Source organism: Cydia amplana, chromosome 13, assembly GCF_948474715.1.
Source record: "Cydia amplana chromosome 13, ilCydAmpl1.1, whole genome shotgun sequence".
Taxonomy (NCBI): Eukaryota; Metazoa; Arthropoda; class Insecta; order Lepidoptera; family Tortricidae; genus Cydia; species Cydia amplana.
This window is the reverse complement of record NC_086081.1, coordinates 1,815,435-1,829,662: the sequence shown is the minus strand read 5'-3', so window position 1 is coordinate 1,829,662 and position 14,228 is coordinate 1,815,435. Positions and strand designations below refer to the sequence as shown.

Here is a 14,228-nt window from a genome sequence, read left to right as displayed (position 1 = left end):
TGTTATACGTACTGCAAATCAAATAAATAGTATTTTTTAAATATTCTAGTAACTTAGCTTTGTGAAATTATGTCCTACTTAGTGAGTAATTAATAATTAATCGGAGCATTATAATGGTCTATTCTAAAAGGCTGGTTTTTGAACGATGCCTTGTATATTGTCTATGGAATTTATTGGCAGGTGTTGCTACACTAGAAATTAAAAATCTACCATTAGAAAAATATTAATTGAATACGACCTAAGTTTTGGTAAAATAACGCTGAAAATATAATGAAATACATTTATATGTTTTATTATAAGTGTTTTTATTATATTTTACGTCTTGAAAGAATAATATGAAATAAACGATGTTTAGGATATTCTACTATTATAATTTATTTTTTAGTAGTGCAACATACAATACTCTAATTACTCTAGATTGTTTATGAAACAAGAAAATTGTCAATTCATCCCGACTCGCGTTCTCATTTTTATTACAAAGAAAGTGTTTATTGAAATAAGACCGAGAAAATAGTTTTAATTAAAGTTAAGTTTTAAAAGAACAAAATGAATATTACTTCCGCCGCGGGGATTATATCCCTGCTCGACGAGCCGATGCCGGAGGTGAAAGAGTTCGCATTGAAAAGGTTGGACAACATCGTCGATGAATTTTGGCCCGAGATCTCCGAGTCCATTGAGAAGATCGAGATTCTTCACGAAGATAAAGTGTTTTCTCAGCACCAGCTAGCGGCCTTGGTGGCGAGTAAAGTGTATTATCATTTGGGAGCGTTTGAGGATTCATTGACGTACGCATTAGGCGCTGGGGATTTGTTTGATGTCAATGCACGGAATGAGTATGTGGATACGACGATCGCGAAGGCGATTGATTTTTACACGCAGAAGCGGAAGGTTTTGTTCGTGGATAGTGGAGCGGAGAATATTGACCCTCGGTTGGAGGCCATAGTGAACCGGATGTTCCAACGATGCCTGGACGACGGGCAGTACAGGCAGGCCCTGGGTCTGGCGCTGGAGACGAGGCGGATGGACATCTTTGAGGAGTCTATCATGAAGTCTGATGACATTGCAGGTTTGTTGCTTTTGTTTGTCATGCTAACATGTAGATTATTGTAGATATTGACATAATATACTTCCAAGAAAGTGATAATGTTTCTGAGTTTTTCGTAATTTATCTACTTATTATTATGAACATGTTTAAATTTTTTGAAGCAATTAAAAAACTGTTTTCAGTTTGTTATAAATTACTTGTTATTTGTATTTGTTTGTAACAACACTTGCTGTATATTTATAAACAAAAATACATGCTAAACTTAGCGCAAAACTCAAGAAATAATTAAGTTCTTACTGACTGTATTCAGAATAGCACAAGCTTCTTTAACTAAAAAGCTTTTAACACTGAAATAAGCAACTGTGAGATGGCAACATTGCTACAATAAGTTAGCATTGAGTAAACTTTTTGTGAAATAGTCAAACTCTTGTTAACCTCTTAACTAAACTCTTAAACTCCAACTCCGCGGTTTAAACTCTTGTTGTTGTGTTGTGTCTTGTTGTGTTGTTGTTGTGTGTTGTGTTGTTGTTATCTGTTCTAAATGGATCTTAAATAATGTAAACAAAATAATAATTTGACTTATTCATTCAGCCAAAGAGTTACTTCTGTCAATGGAATTATCTCATTAGTGACTAACATGAGTGTCACCAGGCAATGGGCTAGGGGGGAGGGACACTTTTGTCCACGAAGAGTTGTTTCAGAAATACCAAAGTAATCATTCAAAACAATTACAAAAACTCCATAAACCAGTTATTATCAGGCCTCGGAGTTTTTTTAGCACGGTAAGACTAAGGAGAGCTATGGAGTCTTTGTTAACATTAAAATTAAATTCATACTCATACTCATCCTCATTAATTAAGTTCGTCCGAATCGTTTTATAAATACTTAGACTACTTATATGTAATTAATTCTGTTTACATATATTTAATTAAATGTTATATTATAAAAAAGTAATAATATGGATATGTGTATGTTAATATTATTATATTACCCATATTGCAGTGTCATCGCTCCAATATTTTATTTAAGTACTTAACGTACCTACATACTATAATTACTGTTAAGATAAGGAACTATACGTTGTCACTGGCCGCTTTAGATAATGCACTTAATGACATCATATGTCATGTATCAACATATTAAGACGTATGATTTGTTACTTCAATATATTCATTTAAGGCAAATTTCGGAATAAATTGCTGATTTCATTATGACGGATCCACAAATATCTGAAATTTTGCACTGGATTGAACCGTACAAAGATCTTATATACGATCACGAAAAATGTGTAGTAATGTGTGTGTCTTGTGACGTACATCTCACGCAATTAAGACACACTTTTATATTAAAGCATGTCAACAGCATTCTACACAATACAAAATCTCGCCAACGTTCTTCGTTTATACAGCGCTGGATAGAACCCTATGAAGAGTTAGAGTATAATACCGAGGCCACTTATGATTAAACCTCTTTACCTAAATATGTGTATGAGTAAATCAGATGTCACATTATGTCATGAATATATAGTTACGTATTTCGTTATTGTGATGATCGCTGATATTTATTAGGTCTAGAGCTGTACATAATTTACTTGTACTTAATTAATGAGGATGAGTATGAGTATGAACTTAATTTTAATGTTAACAAAGACTCCATAGCTCTCCTTAGTCTTACCGTGCTAAAAAAACTCCGAGGCCTGGTTATTATTTTTGTAGCGCTGCAGGTCAGGATTACGACGACTCAAATAAAAAGCTATGATTTCAAGTAAACTGATTCTTATTCTTGTTGTTAGATTAGATTAGATTTCATTTATTTGCAATAAACATGGTACAGTGGCTATATAAGGCTCCACAGCCCATGTATCACTGAGACCATCCCTGATCTATTGTGATTGCCACCTACTACAACTCTCGATCCAAACCTGCAACTTCAAACAGCTGCAGGATCTTTTTGATCTCGAGATACTTTAACTCCTCTGGGCTCATTATGTATAACTATATAATCTTCCAAAAGGTACTGGTTTACAAGAGTTCTTGCCAAGACGGTTATATTTGGTTTTTTTTTTTGAAAGTTTGCCAATGCTGGTATTTTTACCTACCTAGAACCTGGGCGTTTTTTTTTGTTGTCCCCTACACTTTTTTTTCAAATTTGGGATTTTTTATGTTATTTCTACTCAGAATCACGAGCTCTTTCTATCCTAATAGGAGAAAAAAAAGTGTCCCAAAATTTCCATACATTTTTCGATCTTTCCATTGCGCGATCACCATACAATGTCTATGAAAAATGGTGACGTAATGGAAATAAAACCCTTAGGACACTTTTTTTCTCCTATTAGGATAGAAAGAGCTCGTGATTCTGAGTAGAAATAACATAAAAAATCCCAAATTTGAAAAAAAAGTGTAGGGGCCAACAAAAAAAAACGCCCACCTACCTTTTAAAATATTTTAACATTAAATTAATATAATATTTTAATTATATAATATCATTTTGTTCAACTGCCATCTTCTGCACCTTCCTTAGTACAAACTTTTACATTTCATTATTAAGAATTATTTGAACAAAGATAAACCTAAAAGAAATAAGCATTAAATTGTATATATATTTAATATAATTTATTTTTCTTTGTTTCCAGGCATGCTCCAATATGCCTTCCAAGTGGCAATGAGCCTCCTTCAAAACAAAGGTTTCCGCAGCACAGTTCTCCGTTCCCTTGTCGGTCTCTACCGTGGCCTCAACATCCCCGACTACGTCAACATGTGTCAATGCCTTATATTCCTTGAAGACCCTCTCTCCGTAGCTGAAATTCTAGATAAATTGACACATGGTCCTACAGAATCAGTTCTCATGGCATATCAAATAGGTTTCGATTTGTATGATTCAGCTACACAACAGTTCCTAGGTAGGGTCTTACAGGCTTTAAGAAGCACTGCTCCTATACCTAGCGCTCTTGGAGGTAAGCCCCAGCCACAAGGAGGACCTTTCCCTGAGACTTCAACAGCCATGGAAGTTGACACACCAGCCGAAGAGTCTAAAAAACCAGTTAGGGACATTGAAAGTTTGAACGATGAGGAAAAGGAACACCAAAGGAGGGTGGAAAAACTCATTTCTATTCTTGGAGGTGATGTTTCCATCGGTTTACAGTTGCAGTTCTTAATCAGATCTAATCATGCTGATATGCTCATATTGAAGAACACAAAAGATGCTATCAGGGTCTCTATTTGCCACACTGCCACAGTTATCGCTAATGCTTTCATGCATGCTGGTACAACTAGCGATCAGTTCCTAAGGGATAACCTGGAATGGTTAGCAAGAGCTACAAATTGGGCTAAATTAACCGTCACAGCATCTCTCGGAGTCATCCACCGGGGACATGAAGGGGATTCCTTAGCCCTCATGCAGTCTTACCTTCCTAAAGAGGCCGGGCCATCTTCTGGGTATTCTGAAGGTGGTGGCTTGTATGCCCTCGGTCTGATCCACGCTAATCACGGCGCGAACATCATTGACTATCTTTTAACGCAATTAAAAGATGCGCAGAATGAAATGGTGCGTCACGGTGGATGCCTCGGTTTAGGTTTAGCTGCCATGGGAAGCCATAGGCAGGATGTCTATGAGCAGTTGAAGTTCAATCTGTATCAAGATGATGCTGTGACAGGCGAAGCGGCAGGTATCGCCATGGGTATGGTCATGCTTGGGTCAAGGAATGCCGCAGCTATTGAGGATATGGTGGCATATGCTCAGGAAACTCAGCATGAGAAGATTCTGCGCGGTTTGGCAGTCGGAATCTCCTTCACCATGTACGGGAGACTTGAAGAGGCTGATGCTCTAGTCCAGCAGCTGTTAAGAGACAAGGATCCGCTGCTCCGCCGCGCCGGGTGCTACACAATCGCGACCGCCTACTGTGGTACTGGTAACAACGATTCCATCAGGACTCTCCTCCACGTGGCCGTGTCTGACGTGAACGATGATGTCCGCCGCGCCGCCGTCACAGCTCTCGGCTTCTTACTCTTCAGGACACCTGAGCAATGCCCTTCGGTTGTCTCACTTTTAGCCGAGTCTTACAACCCTCACGTTCGTTATGGAGCGGCGATGGCGCTCGGTATCGCCTGCGCCGGCACCGGCAACCGCGAGGCTATAGGTCTCCTCGAACCGATGGTCAAATTCGATCCCGTGAACTTCGTCCGACAGGGCGCCCTCATCGCCTCCGCTATGATCCTCATCCAACAAACCGAAGCCCTCTGCCCGAAGGTCACCTACTTCAGGCAACTCTACGCGCAAGTCATCTCGAACAAGCATGAAGACGTCATGGCTAAATTCGGTGCCATCCTCGCTCAGGGCATCATCGACGCCGGAGGCCGCAACATGACCGTTTCCCTCCAGAACCGAACGGGCCACATGAACATGCTCGCTGTAGTCGGAATGTTGGTGTTCACGCAATATTGGTATTGGTTCCCGCTCGCCCACTGCCTGTCCTTAGCTTTCACGCCTACTTGCCTGATTGCGCTGAATTCTGATCTGAAAATGCCGCAGATGGACATCAAATCTAACTCGAAACCTTCTCTATACGCATATCCAGCGCCGTTAGAAGAAAAGAAACGTGAGGAGCGCGAACGCGTGACTACCGCCGTTCTCAGTATTGCTGCGGCCCGCGCCAGGCGCCGGGCGCACGGCGGAGACACCGCTAGCGCCTCAAGCAGTGGAACATCCACCCTAAAAATGGAAGTCGACGAGGAAGAAAAAAAGTCCTCGAAATCCCCAAACCCGAACATAACTGTCCATGTTGTCAAGAACGAGAAGGATTCCGCCTCTACTTCGAAGGAATCCAAGAAAGACGAAAAAGAAGAAGACAAGGAGACCAAGGAGAAAAAGGAACCGGAACCGACCTTCGAGATCCTAAACAACCCCGCCAGGATCATGCGGCAGCAACTGAAGAATATTACCATAGTTGACGGCTCCGGATTCACTCCATTAAAGGACATAACTATTGGTGGCATTGTCATGCTGAACCACTCCGGAGACGGAGAACAAGTCCTGGTGGAACCGGTAGCCGCCTTCGGCCCCAAGACGGAGGAGGAAAAAGAACCTGAACCCCCAGAACCTTTCGAGTACTTGGACGACTGATATACTCTCTTCGATTAATGTTCTAAAATTAGTAAATAGGACTATTATGAATCACTGTGAAATGTATTGAAAAGTTATGATACTAATATAGAATTGTGCAAGTAGGTACACCTTTATTAACTAAAATTATTGTGATTCCGTGAATTAAAAATTATAACTTTGACCGTTCGTTTCTTTTATCCTTACAATTAGTCATTTTCATTACGAGTGTGACAATATCCCTTCGCGCCTACATTTTTCAAATTTGCCGCCTTTTTCTACTGACAAGATCTGCATGACCAGCTATAATTTATGGTGGGGAATAAAAGAAATGTGAGACTGACAAGGACAAACAATAATAGCGCTTTCGCTGCTACTCCTACTGAAAGATACATAAGACTATCCCCACCACTCATGCCATGCCCTCGCCGTCAACCCTCCATTTAAAAGGCCCTATAAACTGTCGTTTACCAAATCCGGATATTATCGGCCAAAAAAAGCCAACCGCACCAAGATAGCGGTGCGATGCGGTAGTGTGTTACGGCTGTTACTCTGCTATAGTTGGTCAAACCGAATTTGCAGTATATTTACTGAACAATAAAAACTACTCATCCTTTTCTTTTGGGTGCTAGTACTAGTGTAAGACAAAGATAGTATGATTCTCTCTGCTGTTTGAAATGAGACAGTTCTTTGACAAACTATAGAAGTGCAAGCATTATGAGATACAACAGCTTTTTATTTGTCTCGAACAGTATCCAATCTCTATTTGACACATATATGACATATGCTTATCTGTCATTTCATTTCGTATGGCGGTCTATCCTATCGTTGGGTCAGGGTCGTAGGTTATAAATAAAACGTGGGGCGATCTTTCTAATCAATACACGTATAAAAGGATAATCTGTCTGCAGTCAAACAATCGCAATGAATTGGGAACTGGAGTACGGAGAGTTATCAAAGGATAAAGACTTCGTTAACAACTGCGAAGACCTTAAGCAAAATTTGATTGAAGTGCAAGAAGTTTTAGATCAACTGCTGCCGCTAAAAGAACATTATGACAAGCTGACCTTGCCTGCACAGATCGAGCTAGATTTATTCCTTGCGTTCACACTAAATTCTCTACATTGGATTCATTTGAGAATACAAGGCGTCGATCCAACGAAACACCCAATCAGAGACGAGCTGCAGAGAATTAAAGCTACAATGGTTAAATGGCAGGAAATAAAAGATCGAGATAAACGACCAACTGTGGACATTGAAGCGGCTAAAAGGTTTGTTAGGAGCGGTCTCTATGACCCTTACAGAGCAACAGGGCAGCCACTTAATAAAAAGATAAAATTCCATGATTGAATTGTTTCAGTTGTAAGTAGGCACCTAATATGTAAGACTGAGTGTTGATTATGGAATTATAAGTCTAGTTATAAGTTTCTGATGATAATGGTTATTTAATTTTTAATTATAGGGAATGCACTTTAATGCCATATTAATAAAATCATCAGCCAATTTTACTCTATTGTTTTGTGTTAAGTTTTTGTTATATTATGGCATTTTTGTGGTATGACAAAGCTTGTAGTTATAACCAAAATAGGTTTTTCAATATTTAAATTTTGTGAATACCTATGAATGCACATTGCTAGTATTCAATTTGAATGAAAGGTAGTTTATATTGTGTCCATAGTTTCTGCAGAAAGAACCAGGTGCCAGTGCTTTGCATGTCTATATCAATTTTCCACTCGTCCTGCAGAATTTATGTGGAAACCCCATTGGTATAGTAACTGCCTTTTTAGTAGGTTAACACATTCACTGCCAAGAACACATATGAGTGTTCATTTTGTATTGGAAACCAGCACCAAGTGTTAACCAAAAATAGTGTTTCATAATAATGAAAGACAAATACCTTCTCAATTGAGGACATTAATGAAGTTCTATGACATATATTGTAATATGTATTTATAATTGTTTATAATTATAGTATTCATGATACTAAGTAATTTTATATCATAGTAATAAACCTATGATATACTGTTATCATAATCTACTGTACAGCCAGCGTCGAATACTTTGTAGCAGTCAAAGTGGCCAAATAGTTCGGTACACCATACTAAATATATGGTGTACCGAACTATTTGGCTACTTTGGTTGCTACAAAGTATTTGATGCTGACTGTACATAATTATCACAATTTACTGTTATTGTTTGACTTGTGTATAATCTGTCAATAAAATAATATTTCTTTTGCTTAAAAATAAACACAAATTGTCTTAAGAGTTGCCAAAACGAGTTTTGTATGGTAGTTCAAAAGACAGATGGTATTGTGTTCTAATAAAAATTTGAAGCAACTTTGATCTGATGATAATATAAGAAAGTCACTCCTCAGTGGCTTTACAATACTCGAAATAGCTGTGTTATATATACCTGTAGGTATCAGACATAAGATAAGGTAAGGTGATATTGAATTCATACAAAATTGTTATATACAGACCACCTACTTAGCTGTTTCAGCTTAAATATTTATATCTATTTGTTGTTTACCTACATCAGGAGTCTCCAACCTTTGGAAAATACAGCTAAGTGAGAAATAACATTGCATTATCTCTCTAATCTCTCATCAAGTATTATAAATTGTAATAGATGTCCTGTATGAATGAAAAAGTGCCTAATGGCTCCAGTGTCTAGGAGGCAGATGCCTCAACCACTCGGCCACCTGAGCCACAATCACAACAATAGTTGAAGTTAAATCCTTATCTGTGGGCACTGGAGGCCTTGGTCACTTTTTCTATATCCATCAAGTAATTATCATTATTATCAAGTATTACTTTACTACTACCATCATTGTCATGTACAATTTATTTTCAACATAATGTTCACCATTTTAGTTTTAAACCTTAATGCAATAAAACATGTTTTTATATGTAAGAATGTTTTTATTCAAACAACATTTATATCAGATCAAAAAGTATTTCACATAATAGGAATGTTTCATGACAAGCAATGGCTAAAATATTAATAATAAATATGATCAAGAATGTTCAGTTTCCTAATAATACCCTTAACACCTTCAAGCAAATATAAATCATTAAATTAAATTAAAAATAAATACAACAATAAGTATGTACTTGAACAAGTCATTTTGATCAATGTTTGATGTCAATAATACAAGTCAAATGGCACATAATAACAACCAACTTATTAAAAATGTAAGTCACACAATGTTCCTGTTAGATATTTAAGTAAAAGAAAACTCTAAACCGTTTACTTCTCTATCTGAAGTACTAATCCGGCAGCTGATATGTTATCTCCAGCTCCGGCTGTCAATTGCGCTTCAGTGCATATCAGCACGGGTGCTACACATATCTCAACTATATCACCCACAAGTGTCTCCTCCCAACATGCCACTGGATTCGTCGGTTCTATAACAACCCTGCTATTATTATCGTTAGCTGTGCTCGTGGCAAAACTATCATCTAGCAACAACTTTGATTTCTCTAGCAAGATAGTTTGAGCGTCACACACGTATCTGTGTGCGGTTAGGGACGCTTTTGCTGTGGCAGCGGCGGTTCTTTTCCAAGATGAGTCTTTCACTGTCAAGATGGCCTGATAGGCTAAAGTGTGTACATGAATTCGTGTCAGTTTTCTGTCGCTGTTGTGTTCTTGATTTTTCAGCCGAATCATTTGGAATGTTTTTCTCATTTGGTCCAACGCTGTAGCTACTCTTGGATTTGAGTCTGCTGCGTAACTGACATTTCCGTAGAGAAGTAAGTTATGTATATTGGTCAGTTCTTGTTCATTCATGCCCATAGAGTCGACGTAAGGTAGGACTTTGGACTTCAGGTGTAGAAGCAGTTCCAAGTCCACATAACTTGCCATTTCGAAGTGGATGAGTGTTTGAGCGGGCTGTGACAGGATTTGTTTTTTGACTAGTTCCAGTCTATCAGCCCTGAGATCTGTAAAATAAAATTAAAATTTATGAATCACACCCTGAAAACCATGACCTTAGTCCACCTTGTCAAGAAGGTATTAATTCCATACGTTTTCCCCTGTTAGAAAAACTGAAAAGCACATGGCAAAAATATGAACTTTCGTGGGCCTAATCTTTTATATTATTTCATCATCATCATATTCATCAACTTTCAAATAACTACCCCATAACCGCCACTCACGCCGGCTGCCGGCGCTACACTCACGTGCATAGCCAAAAGGCGTCATCATATATAGAAAAATATCTGAAATGTGAATGTGTAAAGCCTTGACAAAAGACTCAGCAGATGTTTGAGAACATTTTGTTTACGCAGGCGAATTAAACTTGTAACAAACCACAGATACTACACAATAATATACACTGGCGTTTAAGTGCATGGACATGTTTCAAACGTAATATTAAGGCATTATGGTCGACATCTATCCATGCACTTTTGAACGCCACTGTACCTGATGAAATAAAAATTTAAATACAAGAAAGAGTGTAGAGTCAATGATAACACATAGACTGGAAAACAAATATTTGTACTGAACATTACATAAGTCAATGGTACTGCCACTGTACCTGATGAAATAAAAATTTAAATACAAGAAAGAGTGTAGAGTCAATGATAACACATAGACTGGAAAACAAATATTTGTACTGAACATTACATATATAAGTCAATGGTACTGAACGCATGTTTTGTACGAATTATCCTTGTTACAAATATTTACATTTGCCTTATCAGCAGCACAGCTAAAAGCGGAACAAGTAGGTATAATTAGTTTTATAAAGAAATCTGAATTGTAGGAAGAGCTCTAATGTACATTTGGACATCTTAAAAAATTCCAACTATATACTATTTCTTAAAGTCTTAGGCTTTACTGAATGTATTTTAATTACTTGTTATATTTATAAAGAATAGGTATTTATTTTACCTTGAGTGTCAGTTTTCTTGAAAGGATAATTATCCATCATCTGAAGCCCACTAATAACCAGCAAGTCAGGCGTGAACCGCGGCAGATGCTCCGCAAACTTCTCCAGCGAGCTCAACAGAGGGTTATTCTCATCATTATGGAGAATATACCGATTAGCCCTGGGCGCTTGGTGTTCCCCAAACTTTTCATCAGCCTTATACTCAAGAATCATGTGTATATCATCTTTGACTTCCTCATTTTCTTCGGCACCTACTATTTTTATTTCTTTTGGAATGTATGATTTAAGTTTAGAGCTCATCTTCCCGGCGAGGAGCACCTCCCAGCCTTCTGAGTGGAAACGCTTTGCCATGAGTGGAGCGTTGCCACCGATCGACCATCTTGTGTCGGAGAGCTTTAAGGCTTTTTCAACCAGGTTGTCGTAGAGCTTGCTGTTGGAGACGAATCGCCTGAAAAATAAAGGTTTATTATTAAAACAGGGGTTTTATTCACAAGTTAGATATACAAGAAAAATTTATTGATTAGTGAATTGTTTAATACCTAAAAATTGACTGAAAGTGATTGCTTCTAGCAATAAGATTACCTCCTACTACTACTAGGTTTGCTGGAAGAGATCTCTTAAAGGGATGAGTTCGCCTTTGTACATATTTATTGTATTCTCACTTTGTTATGTACTTGTTTTATGCAATAGTGTTAACTACCACTTTTTGTTAATCTTTGCCTCGTGTTTTAAGGTTTCTATAATATGACACAACACAAATTAATGAATATAGTAGAAGAGCACGCAACGCATATGTTAATTGCATGAAGGTCGTATTAAAAATTCATGATATTCGACTTACTCGGCCGCCGCACCGTGTTTGAAGAAATAAGCGAAACTTTTCAGCAACTCATCGTTATTTCTGATCTCACTGTGGTGTTCCGGCTCCCCGTTCAATTCTCTGTGATCCAACAGCAGGGTTGCATTCACAAACAAGTCGTGGCATGCCCCATAACCGAGCGCAACTCTCGGTTGAAAACTCCCAAGCCCCACGCTATTCTGGCTTTCAAGTATCAACAACTGTTCCCTCATTGGGTGCAGCCGGTCATCCCCCATATCGTTCTTACGGTAATACATCGCATATAGCACAATACAGAAGGACACGACAGACCCCAACTTGATCGGCGTGCCAGCCATTTTCATGTATAAATACATGCACGTTTCAATTTATACTGGAATGTATGAGTGATTAATTTAATGATACACGTCACCTCATTTTATGGCTAAGTGTTTAATATTTTATTAGTTCTGTGATAAGGAATTAGGCGACCTATTTCAAATATCGGTCGAGTGGCGTACCGCGTACCACCATTAGACCATGGTACCACCTAGGCAAAAGTTATGTTGACACTGACAGTTTGACAATGACATGACATTACTTGTCATCGTTGGAAGCTACGTTTCGTTTTCTTCAAAATTTGTTTTTAAAAGTTACAAAGTGGTTTTTATTAACACGTTGGGGATCTAATTATAGATATAGATGGTCAACCAAATCTTGTCAGTAAAAAACGGCGCGTAATTCAAATTTTCTATGGGACGGTATCCCTTCGCGCTTACATATTTCAAATTTGCCGCCTTTTTCTACTGACAAGATTTGGTTGACCATCTTATATTTAGTTTTATGTTAGAGTCTGTTTGGATTGGAAAGAGAAGAGTCGTGGAATGTATGGGGCCCAATACATTTCACGAGTCTTCTCTTTCCGCACAGACTCTATGTTGTTTAAGTTCTCTTAAGGCCCCCAGTACACAATGGGCCATAGCCGGCCACTCCAAGGGACGCAGCCATGCGGTAGAAAGAGATAGCCATATCACTTGCTCCCTCTAACGCATAAATGCGTCCCTTGGAGTGGCCGGCGATGGCCCATCGTGTACTGGGGCCTTTAAGAGTCTTAGGCATTTATCACACCAAATTGCCACCGTAGAAGTGAGACATCAGCATTGTCTCGCTTGCACACGGGCGTGGTGTGCGCAACCTCATCGATGTGATAACCGCCTCAAAGAGTAGTTTTATAACATAAAGTCTGTCAAACAACTTTGTCAGTAGAAAAAGGCGCGAAATTCAATATCATCATCAAGTCAATCATCGGCCTCCTAGCCTAGTAGTTGTCGATAGTGACTCGGCCTAAGAAGTGTCCCGGGTTCAAATCCTGATAAGGGCATTTATTTGTATTTTTTATCACAGATATTTTTTTCCTGAGTAATGGATGTACCTATGTCCTTCCTCATTCCTCAAACTGTCTCCACATCAAATTTCATCTAAATTGGTTCAGCGAATCAGCGGTTTAAGCTGAAGAGGTAGGTAGAGTTAGACCAAGCTAAGTTAGCAGCGATTTTGATAGCCCAGACTGTGCAAGTGTTATTTCAACGTCACAATTTCATAGAAGTTTGACGTACCTAATACACTTGCACAGTCTGGGATATCAAAAACGCTGCCGGCATAACTTTGGTCTAACTATATCAGAAAGACAGACAGGTAAATCGGTCTCAAATGCATTAAATAAATAATGCAATGTTATAGCCGACAGACCGACAGACAGAATTACATTTACTTAATGAGATACTTATTAATTAAGTTTATGGTTGAAACACTTAGCTTCAGATATAATATAGGACTTACTTAAGTAGGGCATCGAAACTAAAAGATCTCTTAAAGTATTTCACATTATTTCAAGTTACATAAATATTAACTCGTAATTTTCTTGGTGCGTCGGATGTTGACCCGTCCCAAAAAGATTATTATTTTGAAGTCCTCTTTTTGTTGGGTTCCTTAATTAAGATTTAATAAACAGTCATATTTTAGTGGTAAAAAGCTTTTTCGGCTTTCTGTTAAAGAAAAGGTACCTACTTATTGTTTCGAAGTAGATTGGGAGCGTGCATGAAATGTAGGGGCAACGAAGAGAATATAGTGAATAGAGAGTTACTGTCATGGTAAATTATGTACCTAGCCCCAGTACTTATATTTACTGCCATCTTTTGTCAAAAGATTAAAGTCCGCCTCTATTTCAAATTCTCTTTTGGGGCAGCAAGAGCCCCCCTCTCGCGTGCGAACTTTCGACGTCACGCTATCGAATGAAATTTACACTAGGGCAAAGATAATATAGAGTGTATAGAGAGTTACTGTAAATAATATGTATAGCCACAGTACCTACA

At 38.3% G+C, this 14,228-nt stretch overlaps 3 protein-coding genes across 3 annotated transcripts; 2 read left to right on the top strand and 1 right to left on the bottom strand.

The window, feature by feature from the left end:
- Positions 1-423: 423 nt before the first annotated feature.
- Positions 424-6,326, top strand: LOC134653332 (26S proteasome non-ATPase regulatory subunit 1). Its single transcript, XM_063508665.1, has 2 exons — positions 424-1,066; positions 3,678-6,326. Exons 1-2 carry the CDS (start codon positions 547-549, stop codon positions 6,161-6,163), a joined length of 3,006 nt encoding a protein of 1,001 aa, XP_063364735.1. The 5' UTR covers positions 424-546; the 3' UTR covers positions 6,164-6,326.
- Positions 6,327-6,959: 633 nt separating this feature from the next.
- On the top strand, positions 6,960-7,702 carry LOC134653218 (nuclear nucleic acid-binding protein C1D-like). The gene has a single exon (XM_063508546.1). It carries the CDS (start codon positions 7,067-7,069, stop codon positions 7,490-7,492), a length of 426 nt encoding a protein of 141 aa, XP_063364616.1. The 5' UTR covers positions 6,960-7,066; the 3' UTR covers positions 7,493-7,702.
- A 1,351-nt stretch (positions 7,703-9,053) lies between these two features.
- On the bottom strand, positions 9,054-12,372 carry LOC134653339 (ADP-dependent glucokinase). Its single transcript, XM_063508673.1, has 3 exons — positions 11,881-12,372; positions 11,042-11,487; positions 9,054-10,086 (listed from the first exon to the last, which is right to left on the bottom strand). The coding sequence occupies exons 1-3, from the start codon at positions 12,231-12,233 to the stop codon at positions 9,395-9,397; spliced, it is 1,491 nt and encodes a 496-aa protein (XP_063364743.1). The 5' UTR covers positions 12,234-12,372; the 3' UTR covers positions 9,054-9,394.
- Positions 12,373-14,228: the final 1,856 nt, after the last annotated feature.